At 38.9% G+C, this 14480-nt stretch overlaps 1 protein-coding gene across 3 annotated transcripts in view; it reads left to right on the forward strand.

Annotated features, from left to right (window-relative positions):
• Nucleotides 1-14480, forward strand: part of LOC117270869 (steroid hormone receptor ERR2-like) — a 215311-nt gene that overhangs the window by 148882 nt on the left and 51949 nt on the right. Inside the window, exon 1 of one of the 3 annotated variants that reach the window (XM_033648811.2) lies at nucleotides 6969-7483. The exons of the other annotated variants lie outside the window; for them this stretch is intronic. Coding sequence (XP_033504702.1) covers nucleotides 7434-7483 — 50 coding nt within the window. The 5' untranslated portion in view covers nucleotides 6969-7433. Of the gene's footprint in view, nucleotides 1-6968; nucleotides 7484-14480 lie in introns of those variants that run through there. 3 annotated transcript variants of the gene reach the window in all.

The raw sequence follows: 14480 nt of genomic DNA on the forward strand, positions 1-14480 counted from the left end.
GTCTCTCTGATGCGCTGCCTGTTGGATCTAGATTAAATGAATGATTCATAATTGATAGGTTATACAAATTTTTACAAAAGTAATATTCTTACTGGTTTAAATAAACAATGTGATAGTATTTCCCATCTTTGCTGAGCAACAGTTTTGTCTGAAAGGAATTAAAAGCCTGTCCCATAAAGATGCTTGTCCCAAATATACGCCGGTTGAGCTCAGTGATCGAAGCAAATAATAGCCCGGGCTACTAATTGAAGTTTTACGGCAGTTTGTACTTGAAACCAGCTCACGATTTCTGGGAAGAGACAGTGCTGTTGAGTTTTTCATTTGTATTTTTTGGTGCTTTGAACTGAGTGTCATCTAGTCCCATTATGTTGGAGAGAAGGCAGACATCTCTATGGCTGATATCTCCAACACTTGGTGACTCACGAGAACAATCTAGACTGATAAACAGCACTACAGGTAAGAGGAAAAATATGCATTTGGTTTGGTTTGATTTGGGGGTGAACTGTTCCTTTAATATTAAGAGATCCCAATGTATTATTCTCTTATTATGTTTACTTTAGTCTGTCTGCAGACACTCAAAGCTTCCATGTAAAGTTCCCCACCTCTCTCGGCGCTAGCTGTTTCATCTGCAGGCTCTAAACACAGCAGGCCTGCTTCGTACGCATAAGCGTCATAAAGCTGTAAAAAGCTGACACCACGAGGGCCGTTTTTGCCAGCTGCCTTATTGGAATGAACTTGAGAGGAACGTATTGATCCTGTTTCTGGATGGCAATGACACAACCTGGCTTCGCTTTAGAGGTGACTCCATCCAGACCCCGCTTGTGTTATGCAGGTGACGTAGGCGAGTCGTCGAGGATTCGCCTGGTGTCAAGGAGCTGTTTAAAATTGGAGCATGGCGGCACAATTGATTTTGTTTATATTTAATGTGATTAAACACAGTGGAGACCATTCGCTGTTGCTGGAATCACAATCACGGCTTTCACTAGAGCACAGAGGCAACGCAGGTTAGAGAAATGTCCTCGGGATAATGTATGCCATTTGGCGATTGCATTTAACCAGTGTCTTATCATGATTGAGAACATTTTAATAATGAGTGGTGCAGTGAGAAGAAGTGATACTGGTGGTGCCACGATACACCACAACATCAGTGTATATAAGCTGTGTTTATAAGAACAGATTTTTCTTTCAAATCATGAAGAAAGTAAAATATTGAAGTATTGGAGACTCCTCATCTTAATATAATTATGGTCACTGCCGAGACACCACTGTAATAAATGTGTTGCCACAGCATAAATAGGTCCACTCTCTATACCAGAGCTCCCAGCATACATTTCTGTCCCTCATAGTGTGAGTCCAGCTCTCTCAATCAAGATATCCGAGTCCTGCTACGAGTCCCTGATTAACACCACCACTTGTGTAGTTTTGTTTTAACTGTCCTCAGTTAAATGAGAAATTAAGAGGCAAGAGATAGAGGCTAATAGCATTTATTAACCCAGCGTGAGCGGGCAGCGGGGCGACCACGGTCCTCCAGCAGCACCGTCTAGTCCCTGTGGCTGAGGCGGCGTGGCCCAGAGAGGGGAGTGGAACATAATAAAAACCAACAAATGCACCCAGCTGATTAATGCAGCCCTGTGGCTATAGTAATTATCCCTCTCCACACTCCTCCAGCAGACGAGCCAAACGGGTATGTGGCAGGGAGAGGGGAATGTGCAAGTGATGGATCTGTGGGATTCAGGGTGTGTTTAGTAGCTGCGTGTTAGTCTGTGGATAAAGACATGGTTTTGTAGATGTGGTCGGAGGTGGAGTCGAAGCTTTTACACTTTTATTTTAGAAATTTAACCTCTGCAGTGCTGTGATATCTGTGTGTACATGTATGTTTACTGTCATGGTGAGGGTTCAAATTCTATATGTTTTTAAGTGGATGAAGAATCTAACTTGTATCAGAGCTGCAAATAACTGTTATTTTCGTTGTTGATTAATCTGTTGATTATTTTCTTGATTAATCAGTTTGTTGTTTGGTCTTTAAAATGTCAGAATATGGTGAAAAATGTTGATCATTGTTCCCCAAAGCCCAAGACGACATCCTTAAATGTCTTGTTTTGTCCAGAAACCAAAGATATTCAGTTTACTGTCATAAAGGAGTAAAGAAACCAGAAAATGTTCATATTTAAGAAGCTGGAATCAGAAAATTTTGACTTTTTCCCCTCAGTATTAAATTAGTTGTAGATTAATTCAGTAGTTGACAAGTACTTGATTCATCAGTTAATAACTGCAGCTCTGATTTGTATTTTCAAAATATGTATTTTGTGTCTATATTAGAGTGAGAACTGGTTACAAGATGTTAAAACATCAACAGAAACAAAAGCATCTGAAACCAAACCTACATCAGTGCAAAGTACACCAAAAGAAAAAAAATACACCCACATAAATAAAGCAAACAGATTAATAGCAAAGGTAAAATTTCGTTCGTCTGTCACCTTGACCTCTGACATCCCTCTTATTTGCCAGATTTATTTCTAATGTTTTCATATTGTTGTCGCTGCTTTATAATGAAATGACTTCCAGAAGGTGCAACGCAAACATTATCAGACTCTTCATCTCTTCTTGTTTTAATTTGAACCATGGTTCTGTGTTTTTACTACATGTCATTGTTTCTGATGGAGACGGAGTTGTGCACCTCATATCAATCTAGCTTTCTCAGTATAAATACATTGTAAGTTAAATAACATAAATAAACATATTTCAGATCATTCAAGCTAATAAAACAAAGTCTGTCATTTCAGTTTATGGGCTTTCACAGTATAAGAGATATGAAGTATGAAACGTCTAATTTGAATGTAGCTAGTTTGTTCAGTCACAGTTTTCTCAGATGAAACTGATCTGATCAACTTGCCAGATTCAAAACAAAATTGTACACGATAACTGATCATGTTTAAAAGAAACCAGTACTGACTAAATATCATGTAAGGAAAATTACTTTTTGGCCTGTTCATGTATATTTCATTTATTTGTTATTTGTTAACTATCAGTAATTAGATTAAAGCAGCGTAAGGTCATTAAAACCAGAGAAGTGGCTGCTCTTCAATAATTCTTTGTGAGGAAGTTACTTAGTTCTCTAGTTTTTGGTAAATAAATAAACAGTTAAATGTATTTACTCAGAAACAAATCAGTTAAATCAGTTTCTTGTTGTTCAAAGTTGACACACAGCATTTGCCACAAGTTATATCAGCAGCTAGAGCTACAATGATTAATCAGTTAATGAAGTAGTTGTCAACTATGAAATAAATTGCTGACTAATCTAATAATAGATCAGTTGGTTTTAGTGGATTTTAAAGTAAGAAAGTCAAAATTCTCTGGTTCCAGCTTCTTAATCTGAATATTTTCTGGTTTCTTTACTTCTACATGACCAACGAAATTTAAGGATGTTATATTTGGCTTTGGGGAAGTTTTTTTTTGTTTAGATCATTTTTAATTAATCACAAATAGCATATTTCACCTTGTGTGGTAGTGTGAGGTCAGTCCAACAAAAAATATCCTTTAAGAAACTCCCGCTGAGGTCAACTTGCTCCACTATATTTTTTATTCATTTGTTTATTTATTTATTTTTTGGCATAATTTTACTTTAGACACAACTTGCTGGTACACATTAACTAATAACTGCTGTCAGTATCGCAATGCATAAAGATATCAGGGCGATGACAAGCAAGTAAATAAACATAACAGAACATAGTAACAAAAAATTAAAACAAAAACTGTCAGACCTTCTTTTAATAACATCATACCTCATTTAACACAGTTCTACTTTTATGACAGACAGTCACAGACACAAAGAACTAACACAATATATACACCTGCACCTTCTGATCATTCCTCAACCCTGACCTTCCCCCGTCCACATGGGTCTTTCTCTAAATCCTACAAGATATGTGTATAGTTTCTCACTATAGAGTAAAAATAAAGACAAAATACAAATTCACACCATTGTTCTTGCTAATTTGAGTGTCTCCTTTTGGATGGACTTTGGGAAACACTGTTTAACATTTTTTACCCATTTTCTGACATTTAATAGAGCACTAGTTCCCAAACTGGGGGTCCCAACCCTCACTAGGGTCCCCAAAGCTTTACAGTGGGTCACGAGGCCTTCGTGATTCTAAAGGGTGTTAGAAAACGTGTCTTGATAATATATATAGTAGCCTTTTATCTCAGCATTTCATCCATTTATGTGGAGAAAACTAAATTAAACTGTTATTTTCAAAGTTTAGATGATTATTTAAGATATAAACTTAAAAATAATCTCACTGGATGAGGGCAGAGTGATGACCTGAACATATACTTTATTTAAAGAACCTTCACTTTCTTTTCCTGCAGTAGAAAGTATGCAATTAAACCAATAAACGAGCTGATAAAACAATGGCCAAGTGTCAGGCAGGAGAAAACATGAATATGTTTATTAAAAATATAAACCAAAAATACATAATACGGACAGATAACTGTATAAAAAGTCCTAAAAAATATAAAGAAAACTCAATTTAAAAGAAATAATCTGCTCAAAATTCATCCAAATCGCTTGTTTCACACAAAGTTCCTGCAGTTATTATGTTCAATATTTGGGATAATTGTGCATTTTATCAGTTGTTCTGAATATAATATGAAGCATCCTTAAAATATGTCAGTCAATGAAAAAGGTTGGCAACCACTGATATCGATCAAATGACTAATTGATTAATCAAGAACATAATCGACAGATTAATCAACAGTAAATATAATCGGTAGTCGCAGCCCTGTCTGCAGCACACAGTCAGGACGGAACGCACAGTGAGCTTCTTGCTGAGCCGTCGGGCCGCACATTGTCCAGTGTGTGTGTGGAGAGGTCAGGAGGTCAGACATACAAAACCAGTTTGCTTGTGAATCAGGAATTTAATTACATGCAGCCAGTGTGACGGGGAGGTTGTGTCCCTCAACTCACCACAATATGTAATTACTATTTATTGACAGATAACGATTGGTTCTGTTTTTACTTTTCAGAAACAAGCTGCTGATTGAACACAGACGCTTAAATCTCAGTGTTTGTGATGCGCATTTTGTTCAGGTTTTATGTGCTTTGATTACATTTTGATTTGTGCATATTGTGTTAGGGTAAATTTCTCTCCAAAAATAACCCAGTTCCCTTTTCAATCCATCTGTTCTCTGATAAATTAAGGCCATATCTGAGCATTCAGAGGCACTGGAGACGGGGAATACATCGCTGAGAATGAGAACAAAACTATTATGAAAAACACAAACTGCTGCGTGAAAAATGCACAGCCGTCAGATCCCAGACTTGCCGTGATCTGCTTAAAGACACACACCCTCGGTCGCAGAGCTGAAAATCTGTTTTGCTTAAATACAGACCTAATGATTGGATTACTGTTTCTTCGTTTGGCGATAGCGTGATAGTGGGATTACAGACTGTGCGCTCAATAGATTTCCTGTCAGATGCCATGAAGCCCAGTGTCCCCTCGCTGTGTAAGCTGGCTGGCTGAGAGGGAGGGAGGCAGATGAGCCTTGGACTCACAATATGGCCCACCTCAGAAAACGGGCACCACTAAATTATTATTTATTTAATTAATAGACTTAAATAAACCTCCTGTGATCGAAGAGAATCTCATGGTTAAAGCTTTACTCATATTCTCCTGTTAAAAATGAGTTGAATCAACCAAACACACAGCTTTACTTTTTCTGAAACATCCTAAAGTTGAGATATTTCCGCATGCACTGTAAGTTGGCATTTGTTTTTTTTATTTAATTAACTTATCCAGTATTCAGCCTTAATGTGAAACCATACATGTCATCCAAACATTAGAGTCTTCCTTCTCTTTTCTCTCTCCGCCTCATTAAAAACATAAACATATCTCCTCTATTGATTATGTCTGGATGTCTTAATCAGATCAGTGGGAATATCCTGGTTTTCCTCCGCAAGGAAAGTACATTAAATGCCAAAATATTGATCAAAAATTTAATTGAGAACGCACAGCTCCTTGTATTGAAGCAATCAGCTTTCGCTCCCGTGACTTTGATACGGACTGACATGAAAAGAAAACGCTCAAATTTCTAATTCCTCTTTATTTAAAAGACGGTTGGGGAAACAGAGTCTGTCCCGAGGCTTCTGGCGACACAGCAACGCTGTGATCAATAAGAGTGTGTGATGGGTTTTGTATCGATCAGGAAAATGTGGGTTGATGAAGTGGGTTGGAGGGGAGGGAGGGTCGGTGTGGTGGGGGGGCAGAGATGGGGGGTGGCTTTGGGTTTCCTCTGATGGCTGCCACATTACACAGACGTGGTAAAGATCCACTCAAACTTGTCTGTCGTCGTCATCGTTATTATCATTCCTGCCGAGGTCGTTATCACTCTGGGTTTCTTACATCCTGCCTCCTCGGGGATTGGTGGATCCCCCCCTGTCTTCACAGGGTGATTGGTGATATGTGGTGGGAAGCAGCTGCAGTTACTTTAAAGGAGGGCAGGCTGTGGAAAGGCAGAGGCATGGAGGAGAGGATAAAAGAATAAAGGGAACAGTTTAGCTCTGTAAGCTGGCACTGAGCCTTTTAAAGCATAGTAAACAGACCCGTTTAAAGCGCCCTCAGCTACTTCTGCTGCTTGTCAATTACTGCTTCAGTTCATTCTGCAGCTGGAGCTGTGACTCCAAAGAAACTCCTCATCTCTCTATCTAAATCTACATCCACTGTTTATTTATATCTATCTGAGGGGGTCTACATGTGTTTTGCAGCGCTCCCTTGTGAATGACTGGACACCGACTCGTCCCTCATTAGCTCGTCCCATGTCAGTAATCTTTCATCCCCATTGGCTGCTCTCAGGACAGCCCTCCTGACACCAACCAATGGCAGCAGCTCCATATGCACATAACCACTCCTCCCTGCTCTTAAAGAGCCCCCATGACTTCAATGGAGACTCAATCCCCTCACTGACTTACTCAGCCTGAGTGCGCTCTCACCACTGCTGCTCTCCATCCATCTGTGTCCGTCTTTTATTCTCTCTTTCTCTCTCCATCACCTCCTCTGATCTTTCTCCTCTTCTCCACACTTCCTCTTCCCTCTCTCTTCATCTCTACCTCAGGTTTTTCCTCCTCTTCTTCTCTCTGTATCACCACCACTCTTCCTCTCTCCACACGTACTCCTGAGTCTGAGTGTGCAGCACCTGTGCAGACTGGAGTTTGTCGGGCCGAGGCAGAGCAGGGGTTTTTTTTATTGTGTGAGTGTGTGTGTGTGAGTGTGTGTGTTGAACAGGGGAGGGAGGGGAGACAACACCCAGGAACACCTGACCAACATTTCATCAAGATATGTGGAGACTTAGGAACTGATCTCCTCCTCCAGCTTTTCCCCCAGCTGTTTGTTTATCTGTTTTTTTATTGCAACACCTGGAATGCTTAACGTGGACTGATGGATGTTTCCGAACTGTGCATCCCTGACCCTCTCTGCTACCACAACCAGTAGGTGCATCCATTTACACATCTATTCTTCCTCTCTGTTTATTTCTCATCTCTACTGTTGTTTCCATTTACTTCTTTGTCTCTATCTTTATTAAAAATGAGAGGAAAACATTCTCTCATGCATAAAAAAGTAGTTTCAAAACCAGGGAGTTCCTCACATTATGTCAGCTCCACCTCCTCCCCGTGTACGGGACAGCAGAGCTCAGTAGTGTCAGGCTGCGGTAGCGTAGCCCGCGGGGAGTCCAGGTCGGACGGTTGCCCTACAGCTGTCTAGCTCTGCATCAGGATCCAGGGTTTAACCTCAGCCACAGGGTAGAGCCAGAGGCAGATTAATGCGGACGATATCCAGACGACTATCCTCTGGCAGCAGCCGGTGTCCGCCGGCGTCCCAGGGAAAGAGAACTGTGACTGTACTGTCGCCCAGTGTGTGTGAGAGTGTGTGTTCTTGAGAGGCAGATAAGAGTAACTGCCTGCCTGGTTAAAGCTTTACTCACATTTTCTGTTGTTTTTGCGCTTAATTTTGCTGCTTATGATGAAAGCATAGAAGGGATTTGAGCATCTCTAAAGTGGCAGGTTATGTAAAGCAAACACACTTCATTCTATTTTAATAACATTAAAGTGCCGCCCGCTTTGCATATGCATATTGTCACGGTGAATTTAGTTCCTAAGTGCAGGGATCGAGCTGTTTGTTCTACAGCAAGAAGCTCCAGCTCTTTATTTCATTACCTCACTCCTTGCATGCCTGGAAAGACGCTCCCCTCCTGAGCAGATATGAGTGGACAGGGAGACCCTTTACTGGGATCCTCTTAATGTTAAGCTGTAGATGGGATTGGAAAGGTTTAACCTGCTTAACACTTTTTACAGGACTGTGATTAGGAATATTGGAAACTCTTCACAAGACTCTCGAGGCATGAAAAAGAAACTCCTTCTGTAGAGTTAAAAACTGAAATAACATCAGGCTGTATTTGTTTAGCAGGAGAAAAGATGACACATTTGTGCATGTAAAAGTAGCTGCTGTCATTTAGAGGGATTAGTGACAAGTATTTAATAGTATTTGTAGCTTTTAAACACGTTGCAGTGACCTCATGCTGCATTTAAAATGTTTTTACATTCACTTTATGTTGTATTTTAGTTTGTACTTGCAAACAAAATGGCACTCAGGTAACAGATAAAGAGTAAGATTGACAATATTGATAACGCAAATTGTCGCAACAGTGCAGTGAAATGTGCAGCACACACATTACATGACGTACATCAATTAATTTATGTACAACAGTCAAACTAATCGCACTAATTTCTCAGTGGACACATAGAAATAGTTTACAGAGTGTAATGTTCAGAGAATTGTTTTGATATCTTAGATTTAACTAACAGATCTGAGTTGTATTTCTTTTTTTTTAAAGTATGTTTAAATATATCAGTTTTACAGTATTGTGCTTTAGGTGTTTAACATTTAGCATTGTAATTCCTGTGCAGGTTGCACTGCAGTTTAAAAAGCCTCCACAACCTCCGAGCTCTTCTTTTTCACACTGTCATCAATTTCCAGAGTCTGTAAAACTGCATTTCGTACACATGTGTTCAATTAAACCTGCGTGCTCTACATTATTATATTTTTTCTAACAATTAAAGTTGAATTTAAATGATTAAAAAAAGACAAAGGCAACAATATGACGCTGCTGACCCTGGGCCAGGTCTTTGTGATGCGTATGTGTGTGTGTGTGTGTGTGTGTGCTGCTTGTGGGACTGAATGCTTGTGTGTATCTGTGTGTGTAGATATCTGCAGTAGTGGACACACAGAAAGTATGCATGTGTGTTTTGGCAAGCCAGGAGGTGGTTGCGTTTGTGCATGCATGTACACGTAAATGTATATAAGAATGGTTGCATTCAGTGTGGATGCTTTCAGATTGTTTCCTCTGATAAGTGCAGGATCGTGAGGTCACATTTGACTCTCCAGCATCACCTAAAAACCCCATAATGTTGTGTACAAAGTCACCACTCTGCATATTTGTTCTGCTTATTATATCTGATATCTCCCCGAGTTAGTTTAACCTGCTTCTGTACGTTGATTAAAGTTTATTTAATGAGAGGAAACAATGATAAAGCTTTTATAAAACAGCCTGTTTCTACTTTAAACTGCAGTTTATAGTAGTAAAAACTCTCTTTATCAAACAGCATCGTAACAGCAGCTACAGTATGTGATATAAATGATTGTAAGTATGTTAACGACGCTGTCACACACAGTTTACCACCTGGAAGTAATTGTAGTTGACCGTGTTCTTGTAAATCTGTGCTTCCAGTGTGACATAAAGCTGTGCTTAGTAACGTCTGGCTATTAATAATCCCCTTGAGGACTTTTGGCTTGACGACCAGCCTACTGGCCAGAGGTGAGAGGTCCCACGACTGCTGTGTCCAGCCCTCACGCCACGTCTCTGCTGAGGAGGCTAATATGCTCTCCCACCAGCAGACTAACATTAGCTTATTGCTAGAATTATTTCATAAATACACATGCACACATATCTGTATATATTTTCAGTGATAAAATGGAGTTACTCACAGTTCAGAGATGTTTTATGCCACATTAAAATTAAAAAAAAAATGATGGTACATACATGTAATATCTTAATGTGCTTAAATGTTTCAGTGTTTGGAAATTATGATTTAATCTTTACAAAATATGCACATAAGAGACTGTTTTAGTGTTTCTTTAAATAAATTTTAAGCAAATTTGTGTGTAACCATAATCCAAATAACCCGCAGCTATACAGTAAGTACAAACTGGTCCACAGTCAATTAAAGTGTGTAATCTATTATTAAAATCTGTCTCATCAATTACTTTAACTTTTTCAGTCAGGTGACATGATTTGAAAAACCTAGGGAGAGTTTTTTCATGTTAGACACTCTTTAATAGACACAAAAAAGAATTTTAAACCTTCAATACGAATGAAAATCATCATTTTTTAAAATGTTTATCAAGTCATCGTTAAATTTAAAATCATCAACTTCACCATGACTCTGTGATCAGCCACAGTTTCAGTATGTTTAACAATAGTAGTTTTGACAAGTGCACCATTTACACCTAAAGTTCAAAATGCTGTTTATGTTCAGTTTGCTCAAATAAATCACATCTCTCGTTCCACCTGCTGCTCCCATAGGTGCCCTTCATGAGCAAACCAACAGGAACGCGTTAGCACAAGCCGTCAAATTTATGCACAAACACACACACACACACACACACACACACACACACACACACACAAAGAGTCACTGACACATACACATATACATGTCCGTGCACATACGGATGAGACCAAAGAATCACACACTGACCTGGGATCTAATTTTAGCGGTGTCATATCATGGGAACACCTGACCGTGTCTGTTAGGAGGAACACGTCTTATCATGCATTGCATCTGCGTTTATTAGATGAGTTATGGTTGTAATGTGTTTATAATGTCACGTTAGTTTCGTTAATATCAAAAAAAGAAAAATAGAATTTTTAATAAAGTGTTAACTGGGACTTAATAATTCTACTTCATATAGAAAAAAAACAAAGTTGATATTTAAGATATGTATAAAAAATGTTTATGTCAGTTTTTCGTGACAGTAGATGGCACATTAAAAATTAAATAAAGACAAAATATTTTTAGATAAGCTGGAAAATTTCAGCTTAATTAGAAAATAGCACAATATTTAAACCTTGAGTATATTTCCTGGAGTTGATTATTTACTACTGAAGTGTACTATGTTGCATTGTGTATCTCAAAGTTGAGATTTTTAACTTGAAATCAAAAACTTTCCCCTCAAAAAACATCTGCTACACAAAGAACACACTGAAAGGAGAATTTTTAAACAGAAATTTATGAAATACTTGATATATTACTCACAAATTTAGTTTCTATCGCTGCGTTTGTGTATTCGTCACAAGCATTTTGACTTGAATTTTGGATCTTGGTAACATTCCTGCAGATGTTTGTTACGTGTGAGGGCCAGCGTCTTACACTCTGCCTAATCTCTCCAGTGAGTGGACAAATTTGGCTGCTCCCAGCACACCTTTCTGCACAGCATGCAAACCGCTAACGCTGCATTTTAAAACATGGCCGCTGTTGTATCAAAATGATTAAAAACGCATCTTGTAGTTTGACAGTTGGCTGATGGGAGCAGTGAAATCAATTGAACGTGAGGTCCACTGATGGACGGAGGGAGCAGGTGGTGGGACTGTGGCTGTGTTGTGTCCAAGTTCTCTTTCACCGCCAGCTTGAAGTTTTTGAGGAGAAATGAAAGAAAAATAATCTTAGGTTTTAAAAAAAGAGGAGTGTTAAGCCTGACGTGTTTATTAATGGCAATGGCTGCTGCATACGAGGGTCCAGCCCAGCTCTGTGTGACGGCACCAGAGGAGAAATAACTTCATTACATGTCATGACCCCCTCTTGATATAGATATATCCTTTAGGCAGCCCGTCAAGGACTCTGAATTCATCAGGATGTAGATGGACGCCTTTTGTGTGTGTGTGTGTGCAGCCGCTATTCAATCAAAACGTGAATGTGTCTTTCATGTGCTCGGGCAAAATGCAGGCAGCAGAGAGGACTTCTTAGTTTGTTTTATTGATCAAATGAAATTAACACACAGAAGAAGAAGAAGAAGGAGCGGTGCGTCTAATCATGGAGTGTGGGTCAGCCGGCATGTTTAATTTAATGGGCCTCATCGTAACTTCACGAGGTCTCACATTGTGAACTTAATTCCTCTTCACCACGTTAATTTGCATTGTGTCAATTGACCGGAGCGCTTACTGTATCAGCTTGAGTCTCACTTGAAATTCAGCCCATGCCCTAATACCATTAGGCAAATGCAAAGTTGTGTCATTTACACATTTGGAAAAAAAAAAAAGAGGGAGAGAGAGAGAGAGAAAAGCCAATTTGCGCTGGACAAGACTCGCTTGTGATTATCAGTGGATGTTATTACTGTGGAGGAGCAGACGTTTGAAGGTTATGTTTCTGGGCAGTAATTGAAATGCAAAATAACATTAGGATCGATGGCCATCTCTGTTTATTTATGAAATCAATATCGTAACTGTCCCTCATGAGTCCCCCTCTGATTCCCAATGACGGCTTAAGTCTCCGCTCGTTTATTCTTTCTCCCCCATAACCTCCTTCTTCTGTCTCTTTTTAAAAGGCAGTTAGGGGTGTGTTTGACTTTGCAGGGAGAGCAATTTCCTGGAGGTGGTGGACGTGTATGTAGATGGGGGTTGATACTCCAGGTAAGGAGACATCATCCATGTGGGAAATCTATGCAATCTCTCCTCGTGGCAGTGACATTGAAGAGGCCATATGCTGGAAGTTCTGCGTGTGTGTGTGTGTGTGTGTGTGTGTGTGTGTGTGTGTGTGTGTCAGAGAGACAGAGGAGCAGAAACAAAGTAAATCCACCATGCAGCACAAGCATTGCACTTGAACTCACCAACTTGGTCAGGAGCGGCAACTTAAAAGTCAAATTTTAATTGTACATCAGGACAATATTCACAAAGATCATGGTGTTTCTTTTTCCAACTTCGGGACACAAATCCGTAGCAAATACTCTAAAGTCCACTTACTTATTCTCAGGGCTTTCAGCTGTGTCCCATGGCCTTCTTCCAAGGGCAAAGGTGTAGTTTCAACATTGTGGCGGGCAGATGTGAAAATGGAGGAAATTTTGAGCGTCAAACACTTAGTTTTCTGAAGTCTGGTGAAATTTGTGCACCAATTTGTGTCTTTACTTTTATCAAAATAAAAGTCCTGCTACTTGTGTTTTTACTGGGGGAAAGTGGATGTTCTAAATATTAAGGGGGACGTTGACCCTGTGCGTCCCCCCTGAAATCTACGCCTGTGCTTCTTGAGTTGTGGAACTTAATCGGGCGGCAAAATAAGAGCATTTAGAGTAATTACTGCAGAAAATTGACAAAGTCCTTCACAATAAATGCACCAAAAGCAAACTTTAGCTTTAACTTAATTAGAGCTGAAACAATTAGAAAATTAATTATTATAGAAAATTATTATAAATCAATCATTTCATGAATTTCTTAAGGCAATAATGGCAAACATTCAATGATTCCAGCGTCTCAATTTTGAATATTTGGTGTCTTTTCTTATTCTTTTAAATAATAAATGAAATATTCTAGAGTTTTGGACTGTTGGTTCGACAGAACGAGACATATGAAGACATTTACAAAACTTGCGGTGGAGATCTGTCACTATTTTCGGTCAGAATAATCTGCAGATTAATCAATGAAACTAAACTTCAGCTGTAGCCCTGAACTTTATTTTCCCTGTCTTGCAGCCTGGTGAAACACTGAATGCACACATACTTGTGTGTAGATTTAATGATTTAATGTAAATTTAATTTAACTAGCGTTTTTTATTTTAGTTTATTTTTAAAGTTGTAGTTGCACAAGTCTTTAGATGCAGCTGTTGCAGCTTTTTCACTGCTTTATTTATTTGTTTTATTATATATTATTTTAATTACTGAGACAAGCCTTGCAAAATTTAACTGTACCTGAATATAATGACAATAATCCATCCATTCATAAGATACATAAAGCCTAATAAAATACATAAAACCTATTATATAAATATATACAACAGCCACAAAGAGGCAAGATGTTAGGGTACAAAAAATTAGATCAGGAATAACATTTTCAGAAAAGAGAAATTATCTTGGTCCAAAAAAAAAAAGTAAAAAAAGTGAGTCTTGAGAAATGTTTTGTTTAAATGCAGATTGACTGAGGTAAACTCTTCCACAGTTTAGAAACAAAGACAGGAAATGCATCGTCTCATCCAGCAGACACTGATTAGCAGACCTAACAGAACTTAAGGAGGTATATTAATGCAATAATTCAGACTTGATAGGTATAATTGAAGAGTTATATGTAATATTTATGGCTGAGAAGCTGTGATTTAGGTGCATTACCTGCAGCTGCAAGGTTTGAGCAGACAGCCTAAGATGATGAAGACATGCACAGCTTGCAGA

Source organism: Epinephelus lanceolatus, chromosome 13 (genome assembly GCF_041903045.1).
Source record: "Epinephelus lanceolatus isolate andai-2023 chromosome 13, ASM4190304v1, whole genome shotgun sequence".
Taxonomy (NCBI): Eukaryota; Metazoa; Chordata; class Actinopteri; order Perciformes; family Serranidae; genus Epinephelus; species Epinephelus lanceolatus.